General features: G+C 54.0%; 3 protein-coding genes across 3 annotated transcripts in view; 1 reads left to right on the top strand and 2 right to left on the bottom strand.

Moving 5' to 3' along the window:
• Positions 1 to 380: 380 nt before the first annotated feature.
• MRPL20 (mitochondrial ribosomal protein L20) lies at positions 381 to 5,212 on the bottom strand (the record flags this gene model as incomplete). The annotated part of the gene is made up of 3 exons (XM_077764005.1): positions 381 to 781; positions 2,367 to 2,444; positions 5,135 to 5,212. Coding segments are annotated over 3 exons (330 nt in total), but the record flags the coding sequence as incomplete, so codon positions are not given.
• Positions 5,213 to 8,887: 3,675 nt separating this feature from the next.
• ANKRD65 (ankyrin repeat domain 65) lies at positions 8,888 to 11,305 on the bottom strand. Its single transcript, XM_077763928.1, has 4 exons — positions 10,839 to 11,305; positions 10,495 to 10,563; positions 9,690 to 9,910; positions 8,888 to 9,092 (listed from the first exon to the last, which is right to left on the bottom strand). The coding sequence occupies exons 1-4, from the start codon at positions 11,073 to 11,075 to the stop codon at positions 8,978 to 8,980; spliced, it is 642 nt and encodes a 213-aa protein (XP_077620054.1). The 5' UTR covers positions 11,076 to 11,305; the 3' UTR covers positions 8,888 to 8,977.
• Positions 11,306 to 12,637: 1,332 nt separating this feature from the next.
• TMEM278 (transmembrane protein 278) overlaps positions 12,638 to 14,209 on the top strand; it is a 3,163-nt gene continuing 1,591 nt past the window's right edge. Inside the window, exon 1 of the mRNA XM_077764004.1 lies at positions 12,638 to 13,710. Coding sequence (XP_077620130.1) covers positions 13,148 to 13,710 — 563 coding nt within the window. The 5' untranslated portion in view covers positions 12,638 to 13,147. The remainder of the gene's footprint in view (positions 13,711 to 14,209) is intronic.

Here is a 14,209-nt window from a genome sequence, read left to right as displayed (position 1 = left end):
TTTGTACTTAGGGAGAGCCACCCAGCTCACTGCTCTTACTGGGCTGGAGAATGAGGAAGAAACCAGAGAAATTGAAACTGGCAATCAGGGTGGCCCAAGAGCTGAGAAACATGGTCCCTGCTGGAAAGTAAAGACAAGGGGAGGGCAAGAAGGGTAGAAGAAAAGGCCAAGTCTGGGCAAGGTCAGAGTGGGGTTGCGAGGGTCGAGTTCTAAACACACCACCCACACAGCCTTGAGGAGAGCCAGGGTCAGAGTTCAGAGATCTGGCACAAGGCACCCTATCCAGCCCCTACAGGAGACCTAAGGCTCCCAGAGGAAGCACAGGCTCAGCTGACCCCTCACCCTGGCAGCCTCCCACACACACTCAGAGAACACAACGCTTTACGCCACACGAGCTTTATTTGCACAGTCTGTGTAAGATTTCTGAATCTGTCTCCATGAGAGGAGTCTGTCTCACACCTTTTACTAAAATGCAAATTAATATGACTCCTGATCACACACTGTTGATAGAACTGATTTTTAGCTCCTCATATTTTAGTTACTGTGATCATCAGGGGAAACCTTTTCCTAAGACACTCAGCTGCAAAGAGCCCAGTGTTGGAACCCCTCAGTGATCCTGCACCACTCTGGAAAATATGCCTTCGGGCTCTTTCCCATCCCCCAGGGCAGCAGCAAATCCTTCCTGTCGCCTCCTTTTGGCCAAAGCAGCCAAAGATTTAAAAGTCTTTGGTTCATAGATGGCTAGATCCGCAAGTACTTTCCTGTTGAGCTCCACCTGGCACTGGGAAGAAAATCAGAGCCTGTGTCAGCATCAGAAATGTGGGCCAGCAAGACTGAATGCAGCAGAGAGTCCTATGGTTTGAGTCAGCCTTACGACCTCTGCTGCTAAGCGCACCCTGCGTGGCTCCCGGGCGGCCTCTGTCCTCCTGGGACACATGGTCTGTTGGGGGCAGTGGAGAGCAGGGTGCTGGAGGAGCACTGTGGACTGCGACAGGGGGAAGGCATCCCTGCGAGGGGCATCTCACGAACAAGAATGCCGGTACCCCGTCCTGGTGCCAGCCGTGGAGTGAAGAACCTTGTTTAGGGGGGCGCCTGGGTGACCCAGTCAGTTAGTGTCCAACTTCGGCTCAGGTCACAATCCCAGAGTTTGAGTTCTAGCCCTGCATTGGGCTCGCTGCTGTTAGCGAGGGACCAGCTTCATATCCTCTGCCCCCTCTTTCTCTGCCTCTTCCCTCGTGCACACTCCCTCTCAAAAATGAAAAGAAACCAAACACCTTGTTTAGGGTCAACGGCCATCACCCAGACAGAACTAGGGCTGCTGGCCTGGGGTAGCCCTTTAAGTCAGCTTCAAAAAGGAAATCACAACTCTCATTTTACAGTGAAGTGAGACACAGGGAAGTATGTGAAATGGGAGAAGGGAATCAGGAACGAAACCAGGCATTCTCAATTCCCACAAAAGAACCAAACCAAATAATCTATCAGGTAAAACTGCAGGTTAACTCTGAAAACTGACGAACTTGAAAAGCAATAGGAAAGTAGGACAATCCCTGTGTATTAACCCAACTGGGCAGGGGTGGCTCCTGCCCCACTACCTGGGGCCTTGGGCAAAGTCCGTTCTGAGCCTCAGCTCCTATCAGTACAATGGGGATGCCATGCAGGAGGACCCCTGCAAAGTACCAGACGGGGCGCGCCGCATGCTAGGTGCACCACACCCACTGCCTTTTATAAGGAAAAATTAAATGCACACAAAAGCAGAGAGATTAGCACAATCACTAGATTCAACAGTTACCAAGGTTTTGTGACACACGTTTAATCTCTCCCGTCCAAAACTCACCCTGCGGTTACACACCAGGAGCTTCAATTTCATCTGCTTCCTCATTAGAAATCTCAGTGTAAGACTCTGAAGTTACACTTTAAAGTTAAAGCCAAGTTTTCTGCTTTTTCTTTTTTTTAAGTAAATTTTTTAATGTTTTATTTATTTCTGAGAGAGAGGGAGACACAGAATCTGAAACAGGCTCCAAGCTCTGAGCTAGCCGTCAGCACAGAGCCCAACGCAGGACTTGAACCCACGAACCGTGAGATCATGACCTGAGCCGAAGTCAGATGCTTAACCGACTGAGCCCACAGGCGCCCCTGCTTTTTCTCCTAATGAGGAAACATGAAAGCTCATGTTCTGGTACCACTTGCCCTACTTCCAGTTCCGCTACCAACCAGGCAAAAGCAAGGCCATCGTGAGGCGTCCCTGAACCTGCCAGAACTCCCAACGTGAGAACCCACCAGGGGGCTAACACTCTGCTGCCCGCTGTACCAGACCACACCATCTGGGCCACTTTCTACAGACCTCAACAGACCATCCTCAACCATACCTTAATTAAATTGACAATGAATGCTGGGTACTTCAGGCCGTGTTCCTGGGATGCAGCTGTAATTCGATTAATCCAGAGCTGAAATAAGAAAACATTGAGAGGCTTAAGAACTAGTTGTCCAGGGATGCTTGGGTGGCTCAGTCATTTTGGTATTCACCTTTGGCTCAGTACCACAAACCTCATGATTCTGAGGTTTGTGGGTTCAACCCCTGCATCAGGATCTGTGCTAAGAGTTCGAGCCTGGAGCCTGCTTCGGATTCGGTCTCCCTCTCTCTGCCCCTTCCCCACTCATGTGCTCTCTCTAAAATGAATTTTTTACTTTAAAAAAAGAACTAGTTGTGCATTACATCCACAACTCCCAGAAAAAGTTCTGAGTCAAGTAAAAGTCCAGGTAAAATTTTTTTTTGCAAAAGTAAATAGAAGTCGCCGCGCCTTGGTGGCTCAGTTAGGCATCAGACTCTTGGTTTTGGCTCAGGTCATGATCTGACAGTAGGGGAGTTCAAACCCTGTGTTAAGACTTTCCACTGATAGCATGGAGCCTGCTTGGTATTCTCTCTTTCCCCTCTCTCTGCCCCTACCCTGCTTGGGCTCGCTCACTTTCAAAATAAGTAAATAAACTTTAAAAAATTAAGATAGAAAAGTCAGTGATTTCTCTGTAGGCACACTGGACTGCGGTACAGTCAGGGAGCAAAGGCTGATGCTCTTCATTCAAATGCCAGCTTCCTTCTAAATAATAAGTAGGGAAGTCCCAAGGTGTAAAGCATTAATTCAATACACATTTTTAGGCCCCAAGAATACAAAAATGAGCAAAACATTTTGTGGCAGACACAGCTCAGTGTAGAAAAGATACACATGGATGAGTTACAGTAGCCACTGATATTAGTGCTACCAGGTAGGGATGAAAACTTGGGGTGGAAACTTCACAGAGGTGGAGGGAAAAGGGTCTGGAGGGAAGGAGAGGCATCCCAGAGGACCCTCCTGGCAAGGAGTAGTTGGGTAGCTTCCAGGCACATCAAAAGGTCTGAAAACTGCAAGGAAATCAAGGCTGGTGATTAGGTTCAGAATGATCTGGAAGGTAAGTCAGAATGATGTCAAAGTTTCTGCATATACCTGACCTGTTAAACAAGGGGTTGGATTGTGAGGCAACTGGGTGGCTCATTCGGTAAAGCATACAATTCTCAACCTTGGGTTTGTGAGTTTGACACCCCCCCTCTCCACACTGAATGTACAGATTACTTTAAAAATAAAATCTGTTTGAGGTGCATAGGTGGCTTACTGAGTGAGAGAGTGAGTGAGTGAGAGAACCTGCATCAGGTTCTCTCTTGATGACCTGGAGCCTGCTTCAGATTCTGTGTCTGTCTGTCTCTCTCTCTTTCTCTGCCCCTCCCCCAATCACACTCTGTCTATCAAAAATGAAAAAAATGCTAAAGTCCTTTTTATCTTTGTTTTTAAATCTTTTTTTTTTTTTTTTTACAAATAGTTGTCAAATTAGTTTCCTTTAAATTAAAATGTTAAAAAAAGGGATTAGATTCTTAAGGCATTCTTTCCTCAATCTTAAAATGGTACTCAAGTCCATTTTCTTCCTTCAGGGCTTTTAAAGTTTGAACCTGCATCAGAATTACTAGAGGCTTGTTAAAGCAGATTTGTGGTGCAGCCTGAAAATCTGCATAGCTACCAAGTTTCTATGTGAGGCTGCTGCGGTAGGCGGCTCCCACCCCATGATGAGAACCTCGACTCCAATAAGCAGCAAGTGCTGCTCCCAAGTCTTCTCATACACATTTGGCCTGACAAGATCTGCACAAGGTCACAGGAAGCACCACCTCTACCATCCTGAGAAAATAAAAGACACAAAGAACAGAGTGGAGATGCAGAGGCCACTCCTGCACGCTAGGCCATCCTGTACAGGGATAGTTTATCCTGCTGTGTGATCCAAATCTACAGTTAATAGGCATTTCTGATTTTAAAGGACCAGAAGTATCCCCTCTCATTCATTCATTCATTCAGGCACTATTTAGGAAGGATGACTGATCTAGGCCAGAGATTACGGAATTCAAAAAAACAGAAAGATCCCTCCTAATACATTAGGGGGCGGGGAGCAATAACCAATCAACCAAGCCAAGTATGTGGTACATTGGACGCTAAGTCCACGACAGTAAGGGAGACCCACCGCAGTGGGGCGGAACCCAGAATGCAAAAGACACCGGAAGCGCAAAGAGCTTGTGAGGAAGCAGGTTAGGCTTCTTCCAGGTGCGCGTCGGCAGCCAAGAGTAGCCCTGCAGCAGCTGAGCAAGATGGGGTGGCCAGGGACAAGGTCTCAGTACCCAAGTCGGCCTGGGGTCGACTTTCGTTAGAGCTGTGATGAGAAGCCGCCACTGACCTTTAAGCAGAGAAGAGATGAGAGCAGTAGACTAGGGCGGCGGTGGGTGGCAGGGAGCCTGGCAAGGGGGCTTTCATACGGGCCCGAGTGGGAGTGGGTGGGGAGAAGCTGGGCTCCCGGATACCCCGATTCTGTGCCTGGGGCGGGGTTTCGGACGTGAAGCGAGAGAAACAGGGAGAGCGACGGTGGTGCTGAGGACGGAGAAGCCAGCCCCTAAGAGGGGGGCGGAGTGGGTTAGGACCCGACGGCCTGTCTCGCTGGGTTCACAATGGGCCTTAGACGTCGGACAGTCGGGCCTCCGTCCTGCAGCGACCGCGACTCTCCTGGGACCACGAGGGAGGGTTGGGTGGAAGGGGCCGGCCGAGCCCGGCCTTCCCGGGCCCGCGCTTACTGTCCGCATGTTCCGCTTCTTCAGTCTTCGCGCCTTCGTGCATNTGCGGTGGAGAAAGTAAACGTTGACGGTTCCACTAATAGGAAAAGCCCAGAATAATCGGAAAGGCGGGGGTGGGGTATTCGGGGCGTGGCCCCCGGTGGACGCAGTTTCCGTTTGGGGTGATGAAATGTGGATGGTGGCGACGGTTGTCTAATGTTGTAAAGATGCTAAACACCATGGAATTGTACACTTTAAAATGGTCTCAAAGGGGGCTCGCTTCAGCAGTATATAGTAAAATTGGAACGATAAAATGGTAGATTTTATGTATATTTTACCAACATGCCACTATATTACCATTACTTTGAAAAATAATGAAGTAGGGGGTAGAATGGGAGTGGCAGTTTGCTTGTAACTTAAAAAAAAATGTTTTTAATGTTCGGTTTTTAGAGAAAGAGAGAGCAGGGAAGGGGCAGAGGGAGACACAGAATCCCAAGCAGGCTCCAGGCCCAGAGCTGTTAGCACAGAGCCCGAGTAGGGCTCTAACCCCACGAGCAGCCAGGTCATGACCTGAGCGGAAGTCGGACGCTTAGCCGACTGAGCCACCCAGGCGCCCCCTCCCTTTTTTTCTTTGTAACTTTTGAAATTACAGAAAAGTTGCAAGACTACCTCTCCGAACTCCCCAATGCACTTTACCCCATAGTACCAACTGTTTATAGTTTTTTCCATTTTATTTTTTGAATTGTTTTAATGTTTGTGAGAGGCAGACACAGATTCCGAAGCAGGCTCCAATCTCTGAGCTGTCAGCACAGAGCCCAAAGCCAGGCTCGAATCCTTGAACCGTGAGATCAGGACCTGAGCGAAGTCAGCTGCTTAAGTGACTGAGCCACCAGGCGCCACACAGGTTTTTCCATTTTAAAGTTATTCTTCCTAAGAAGAATTAACTCCTGGGGTGTCTGGGTGGCTCAGTTAAGCAGCCGACTCGGCTCAGGTCATGATCTTGCATTTTGTGAGTTCGAGTTGGGCTCTGTGCTGACAGCTCAGACCTGGAGTCGGCTTGGGATTCTGTGTCTCCCTCTCTCTCTCTGCCCTTCTCCTGCTTGCGTGCACTCTCAAAAATAAACATTAAATTTTTTTTTTAAATTTCCAGTCCGTTGGAGCATTCATCATTGATTTTTCTGACCCTATCATTCTTCCTATAGTCATTGGCACTCTACTTAAAGAGGAGCTTTCCCTTTGGGGAGGTGCAATTTTGAATAGTGTTAGAGAGTGCAGTGAGAAGATAGTGTTACATAAAGAAGGAGGTGACTGATTGAGCCGGGCACGTATCTGTGGGAAGGGTATGCCAGGCAGAGGAGCCAGCAGGTGTAAGGACTAGAGGCAGGAGAGCACCTGGTATGCCCAAGAACATTAAAAATGGAGTGCCTGGCTGGCTCAGTTGGTAGAGCACGTGACTCTTGATCTCAGGGACAGGAGTTTGGGCCCCACTTTGGATGTAGAGATTAAATTAAAACTTAAACAAAGAAACAAAAACAGCAAAACTACCAATGTGATGGGAATGGGGCAAATGAGACTCCCAGGGATCCCTGAATCTCAGTGAGCAAATCAAAGGCCAGAGATGTAAGTTGATGACGATGTGTATGTAGGACCTTGGTCATGTAAGGACGTTGATGTTCTGGCTGCCATGCTGCATGTGGGATTCCTCACAGCATGGTAGCTTCAGGGAAGTCACTCCCTGCAAGGTGGCTGAAGGGAAAGGTGACGCGGATGTCTTATCGCCTTGGCTCACCCTGGAGGGCCGCATAGCATCATTTCAGCAATACTGTGGCAGCCTGAATAGTCACAAAAGTTCACTCAACATCAAGGGGCAGAGACACAGACTCCAGCTCTAGATGGTAGTGTTAACATTAAAAATGAAATTGCCAGGGGCGCCTGGGTGGCTTAGTTGGTTAAGCGTCCGACTTTCGCTTAGGTCATGATCTCGCGGTTCATGGGTTCGAGCCCCGTGTCGGGCTCTGTGCTGACTGCCAGCTCAGAGCCTGGAGCCTGTTTCAGAGTCTGTGACTCCCTCTCTCTCTGACCCTCCCCTGCTCACGCTGTCTCTCTCTCTCCTAGAAATAAATTTAAAAATATTTTTAAAAATAATAAAAAATGAAATCTGTCCCATAAAGCTGTTCTCTCAGAAAAACTATAGTTTTTTTTTTTAATGTTTTTATTTATTTCTGAGAGAGAAACAGCGTGAGCAGGGGAGGGTCAGAGAGAGAGGGAGACACAGACTCTGAAACAGGCTCCAGGCTCTCAGCTGGCAGTCAGCACAGAGCCCGACGCGGGGCTCGAACCCACGAACCAAGAGATCATGACCTGAGCCGAAGTTGGACACTTAACCGGCTGAGCCACTCAGGCGCCCCATAAAAACTGTAGTTTTAAATCAAATTAATAGTGGTGATTTTTCTGAGGATACAGAGGTGGGTAGTCAGAGACCAGCAGCCCTCTGTTTCGATTGTATCACCGGAGTTTTAGTTTATGGAGATGGGTGAGATGGGTGAGATGACAGGGAGAAGCTGATGCCATTGAAAATACATTTCTTGGGGCGCCTGGGTGGCTCAGTCAATTGGGCTTCCGACTTCGGCCCAGGTCATGATCCCGCACTTCATGGGTTTGAGCCCCACATCAGGCTCTGTGCTGACAGCTCAGAGCCTGGACCCTGCTTTGGACTCTGTGTCTCCCTCTCTCTCTGCTGCTCCCCTGCTTGCACTCTGTCTCTTTGTCTCCCAAAAATAAATAAACATTAAAAATTTACAAGAATACTTTTCTTATTACCCGCATTTCCTGAGAGAAGGGGGCACGCCATGCCCCCTCGGGCCACAGGGAGAGACACCGGTGTCCTCTGGAGGCGGAAACAGGAGCAAGGTGAGGGCCTGGGCCAGAGCCTTTACTGGAGTTCCCACGAGGAAGGCAAGGCAGGGCAAGGGCGGCCGTTTAGAACTGGCTGGTTGAGCAATCCCGTGGTCCTTGGTGCATCGGGCCTGTCCCTAGTTGTCTGGTGCCTGACCCTAGGTAAGTTAGGACGGGGAATGTCAACTGGGTGTGGAGAGGTAAGACAGCAGTTCTGAGTGCAGGCTCGATCACAGGGGAGATGGAAACAACCATGGCCATTATTTTGGGCCTGTAGTAAATGGATGTCAGCAGACAAATACCGGACCTAACAAAACACAGGAAGAACATTCCCATGTACAGAGAGAGTAGTGGAGAGTGACAACCCCACGATGGACACAGGGGACACTGTCAGGGTTTAGTCGAATCTTTTGCCACAACTCAGTCTCTGAGCTAGTGTGCTGCAGGGGTGATGTGCCCCCAGGGGGCAGGGGGGCCGTCCCCGGCCCATCACTGGAGCTCAAGCCACTGCCCGCCTCCTCTTCCAGGAACCTCTAGCTGTCCTCGCCTCTGTCCATGCAGGCAGTCTTGGCCCAGAAGAGAGGAGCCTGGCACTCTGAAGGCTGTGGGAGCATGGAGCCTTCTGCCCAGCTCAGGGCCTCTGGGCCTATGTACCCCCACTCCTACTCTCTGCAAAGGGTGGGCAGTGCCTGGGGCAGGCCCCCTCGGACACCAGGTCCTGGACCACCTCACCCCACTGTGTCCTCAAGGTGGGGCTGGCCCCTCGGCTCAGCAGAAGCTGTGCGGTGGGGCCGTGGCCGTGCTCCATGGCAAGGTGAAGGGGGGTCTTGTGGAGCCATCCAGCAGCGTTGACCTGCGCCCCGCTGTCTAGGAGGTGGCTGGCAACCTCGGCATGGCCTCCCCGAGCAGCATGGTGCAGGGGTGTGAGGCCCAGTGAGTCTCTCGCGTCCACCTCGGCTCCCCAGGCCACTAGCAGCTGGACGGCGGGCAGATGACCCCCCGCAGCAGCCCTGTGGAGTGCAGAGCGACTGTGCCTGTCCTTGAGGCTGGGGTCTGCCCCGTGGGCAAGCAGCACCTCCATGTCCTGGAAGAGGAGGGAAAGAGAGGACAGGGACTGGCCCTGGCCCAGGCAGGTGAGGGGCTGGGGCCGCACAGCTTTTGTCTGACCCACCCACACCTCATCTGGCCTCCCCACTCTTTCTCAATGCTGCTTCCCCATTTGGTAAAAATGAGCCGGCACCTCTGCCACCCTGGAGGGACCCTACTCCAAGACATCCGCTTGTTCTCCTAAACTTCCTCGCCAAAATCCAAGACCAAGCAGCCAGCTGCCCCCCTCCCCGCGGCCTAGCGACCCGCTGGACTCAGGCACACTCCTGGTGCTCAATACGTACTTGCGGCTGCCGATCACCAGAAACAAGTCCGAATGCCTCTCTGGCGTCCTAACCCGGCTTCAAGAGTCACATAGTCAAGGCTGCCTTCNCCAGGAGCACGTGGCCGCGCAGCACGGCCAGGTGGAGGGGGGTCCTGCCTGCGGGGTCCCTGCGGGCGGCGAGGGTGGTGTGGACGAGGGCGGGCCTGCGGGCAGAGGCGCCCTTCCCTCCCCGCCCCCCTCGCTCAGTGAAGGGACCCGTGCCAACCCGTCGCCCCCGGCCAAGACTCTCCGTCCGGCCCTGGGGCTCACCTCTCCTCCACGCTGGCCCCCTGACGCAGCAGCTTTGTCACCAGGTCCGGGTGACCCCTCCACACGGCTTGCAGCAGGCGCCCCCCGGCTGGTGCGGCGCTAGGCCCCTCGGCCCTGGCTCCCAGGGCCTCCTCTGAGCTCAGCTCCACCCACCGAAGTTCCTGCTCCGCTCCTGCCTCAGTCGGATCCTGATCCCCTGGCCGGGAGCTCCCGGGGTCCGTCTGAGAAGAACAGGGATCCTTCACGGATACTGGGGGCCCCTGGCCAGCTCCAGCCCCTGTGTCCCCATGTGCCCCTCCCCCCCCGCCCACCTCCCCAGGGGACCAGGCTACCACTTAGCCTTCTGAAGGGTTTAGCTCTCAGTTACCCCTTGAGGGAGTCCTCCCTGGGGCTCTGTCCCCCAGCCGGGGACGCCCCCCATGCTGTCTCTGGGCAAGCCACCGCCTGGAAGCCCTCTCATCTCCTCAAAGTGTGGAAGCAGGGGGCGTCTGCTGCCAGAGGCCAGAGGCCGCGGCTGCAGCTGTGGGGGTTAGCAGTGCTGCCTCCTGGGCCAGGCCAACGGCCACTTCCCACCCTGTCCACCCAGCAACTTGAGGAGACGCCCTGCCCTGCCTGCTAGTGACAGCCCCTGCCCCAGCACCTTCCTCCCCTGCCAACCGCCAGGGCTCCTGGCCTGGGCTCCCTCCTCAGAGACAAAGGCCAGGCAGGCAGAAGCATGCCCACAGACTCTGATGTGCCCTGACAGGCCCCGGGGAGGGACCCACACACCTTCCCTTGGGTCCCTCCCTCGGGCCCTGCTCCTCACCTCCACTCCTGTTCCCACTGGCGAAGACGACCTGGGGGGCCGGAGCTTGGCCTTTCTCTTGATTCCAGGCTGGGGAGGTGGACAGGGTAAGGTGACCCTCCCCCCACATGCAGATGCGATACCAGGATAGAAGATTTACCACGGATGCCAGGCAACTTGGGTGACACTGTGGGGAGTAGGAATCGCTCAGGTTGAGGCAAGTCATCAGAGGCTGTGGAAGGGGCAGCGCCCCAGACCGAAGGAGGGACCCAGGCAAAGAGAAGATTCTCAGAAGAGCCAAGTCCGGAAGGTAGAGAGTGGGTGCTGCACTGGAGGGCCCAAGTAAGGCCTCCAGGATGGGTCACCTTGACTCTGGGGCCTTGGCATGAGATGCTTTCCCATCCCCGATCTCTGGCTGAGGCCACCTGCCCAGAGCCCAGACAGAAGGAGGGACGGCCGGCTCCTGGAGCCTCCCCTGTCCAGCTGCCTCTTCTGACCGTCCACCCGGAGGCAGTACAGCTTTGGTGGCCACTCCCTCCCCGTCCCCACACGCACACTCCCAGGAATGAGGTGTCCTGAAGGCCCTGCCCTGTGCCCCACATCTCCCTCCAGAGGGCCAGCAGAGCCTTGGCCCTTCCCCCAGCTCCCTACAGAGAAGCCTTTCCCATGCAAGATCCAAAAGGGCAGGTCTTTGGCAAGGAGCCGAGTGGCCCCATCTCACCCCCAAGCCATGTGGACTCAGTCACTCTGTACAGATGTCACCTCCCCCAGGGAGCCCTCAAGCTTCACCCCTGATTTGAAGAAGCTCAACCCTGTTTTGTTTTTTCCCTAGCACTTACCACTCCACAAAAGTAGGTGTTAACTCTATTTTAAATGTTTGCTTTCCTCTTCTAGAATGAAGGCTCCATGAGGGCACATCCACAGGCTAACAGATTCAACCGGTAAGGAAGCAACATGCTCTGGGTGGACGAGGACAGTGTACACCTACGTAGCCCGCAAAAGCAAGAGAGCAAAGGCTTGGCAAGTGGCATGGGCCGGGGGGAGGGGTGAATGGGCACCCTGTTGCTGAAGAGCTACCCTGCACTCCGGGAGGCCTGGTGGAAAATCACATACCTCCTGCGAGTCAGATAAGCCTAGAAACTGCCTTCCCAGGGGCAGAAGTCAGCTGCGAGACTGGTCCTCCCCGCTTCTGCCACCGTCCGGAGCACTGCAGCTCACTCAGCTGTGAATTCGTGCAGGCTCGTCAGGGCCCCGTCCCCGCAGAGCAGAGGCCCCCCGGCCTCCTTTACCATTACGCCCCCTGAGCCTAGAGCAGTCCTGGCACACTGAGGGAGCTCAGCGAGTGTGAGTGTTTACTGTGTGAGCCAATGAATGCAAGAGGGATCTGAGCAGAGGATGGAGCTTAAGAGATTAGGCGGGTACCCTCTCCACCTGAACTCCGCATCTGAACGTTATCTCTTACGACAGGTTTTACACTAGATTCATTACCTGGATAAATAAACAGCTACTGTAAGATCGTGGTATGCGTACGCCGGTGAAAACAACTAACCCATGTGTGTGTTGGGCAACAAGGCTTGGCATGTGCTGCAGGGAACCTCTGCTAGCCTTCTCACAGGGGCATGGCCCAGGCTGGCATTCCTTAAACCTGCAGTGCACAATCGCGACCATCTTCCCCGTCCACATGTGTCTGAAGGGAATCTATGTGCTGGAAAGTGTTAGAAGAAAAGTTGGACGTGATAAGGCCCGTGGTGGGAGAAGGTGTGAAATGGGAACACTGGCATCTGATGCTCCACACCTTGGTCACTGGGCTCACAGGTAACCTACTCATTAGTTAGACATCAACTAGTTACATAAGTGGCATTTAATATGGTGAACGCTCTGCTAGGACTTAAGAGCATTTAGGTAATATTTGGGGAAATTAGTTGGGGTTTAAAGAAACAGAGGAGGGGGCGCCTGGGTGGCTTAGTCGGTTNCTCTCTCTCTCTCTCTCTCTCCTAGAAATAAAAAAATATATATATATTAAAGAGACAGAGGAGCTGGGAATGTTTCCCCCCAGTTGAAATAACAGAATACATGCTCCCACTGTTTTCAGGATGGATGAGACTCCAACGCAAAGGGTGCTGTTATTGAGCACCTTCTGTGTGCTGAGTCCTATGCTAAGTGCTTTTCACATGCATTGCCCACATGCCTTCTCAAGAGCCCTAAGGTGTGGGCGCCCAGTGTTTTCCTTGCTTTCCTGAGGCTGAGAGAGGCCAGCTTTGGCAACAAGGACACCCGTGGGGACTAAGGCTGGGAAGTGGAGTGGGTGGCCACCTCCACACAGCAGCAACTGATGGGGCAGTTGTCAGACTCAAGACCTATGAACTGAAATCTGTGGGGGGGAGCTTGAGGCAGGGAGAGGGCGGGACCGGGAGGGAGGAGAGCCCCAGTGCCAGGACAGCTGTGCAAGCCCTGCCCAGAACACAGAAGAGCTGGCTGGGGACACTGACCAGAGCCGGAGCTGTAGTCGCCTGGCAGAGAGTGGCCCAGCCTGGCATCAGAGGAAACTGAGGCAGGGGTGTGGCCTTGGAGACTGACCAGGGCTGGACCTACCTGGACCAGGTGCTGCCCTCCAGCTGGGTCCGGTGTGGTTGCCGGTGTCGGGGTGGGAGTCTGACCTGGGGACTTAGGGCTGATGCCGGGGTCCTCAGTCCTTCCATCTGACAACCTCTGTGAACCCACCGGGCCCGTTGCCTGCGAGAGCATGAGTGAACAGAAGGAAACAGAGGAGGATGAGGCAGGCAGCACTTCAGACACGGCCCCCATGCTGCCGGAAAGGTTTCCTGACGGCCAGGCCTCGGCCCTCATGTCCCCAGGGTGGGTAGGCCTGACGGTCCGAGGCCTTGGGACCCTGCTGCTGCCTGGCCAGGCCCTGGCTGGACTCCTGCTGCGCCTGCTGCTGCCTGCGACCGTGTTCCTCCTGGCCCTGCTGCCAGCAGCCGCCATCGTGTACGTGGGATTCCTGTGCCACTCGAGGGTGAGCGAAGCCCTCCGTGGGCAGGGTGGGGGCTGGCTGGGGCCCGTGGCAGTCGGGGGTCCTGCAGAAGTGCGGGGCCCTGGGGCTTTGGGTGACTCTGCCCCCTTCCTGCATGGTCCCCTCGTCCTAGAGACATATGTGCCTTTCCCTGGAAAGCCCCTTCTTCTTCCACCCCCCCCCCAACAGCAAAAGAAGGGCTTTTGTTTGTCCCGGAGGGAACAGCTCCCTCCCCTTCCCTGAGGCCTCCTAGCCTCGTACCAGGGCCCACCAGGGCCTGGACAGCTGGGCATGGTGGGAAGAGGAGGGGCGTTCCAGGAAGAGAGGATGAAGATATCATCGAAGTTCTGCAGTCCACCCGCCGCCCCAGCCACTCAGACCTCTCCTGCCCTGGGATGGGTTTCCCTCTGTGCAGTGGGCTGAGGCTTCGCCTAAGGAAGGGGGATGTAGGTGGACGGGCCCTGTGTCCTCCTTCGGGAGGCATAAGGCAGGGGCCACAGCAGAGAGGGTGGTGCCGGCTGGTGAGATGCCAACACAGGGAAGGGCCATGGGAGAGCAGAGAAGGGAGGAAAGTGGGGATGCGACAAGCGGCGAGCAAGGCCCTGAGCCTCCCCTCAAGAGACCCCTACTTGAGCCCTTTACCGCTTGGGTCCCGGATCTCGACTCAGAAACACCTGGCTACAGCCAGCCGCAGTCACCCCACTGCACCAGGCTGCCCTCAGG

The sequence above is a fragment of the Crocuta crocuta genome, unplaced genomic scaffold (genome assembly GCF_008692635.1).
Source record: "Crocuta crocuta isolate KB4526 unplaced genomic scaffold, BGI_CrCroc_1.0 scaffold13, whole genome shotgun sequence".
NCBI classification, from domain to species: domain Eukaryota; kingdom Metazoa; phylum Chordata; class Mammalia; order Carnivora; family Hyaenidae; genus Crocuta; species Crocuta crocuta.
This window is presented reverse-complemented; position numbering and strand designations above follow the sequence as displayed.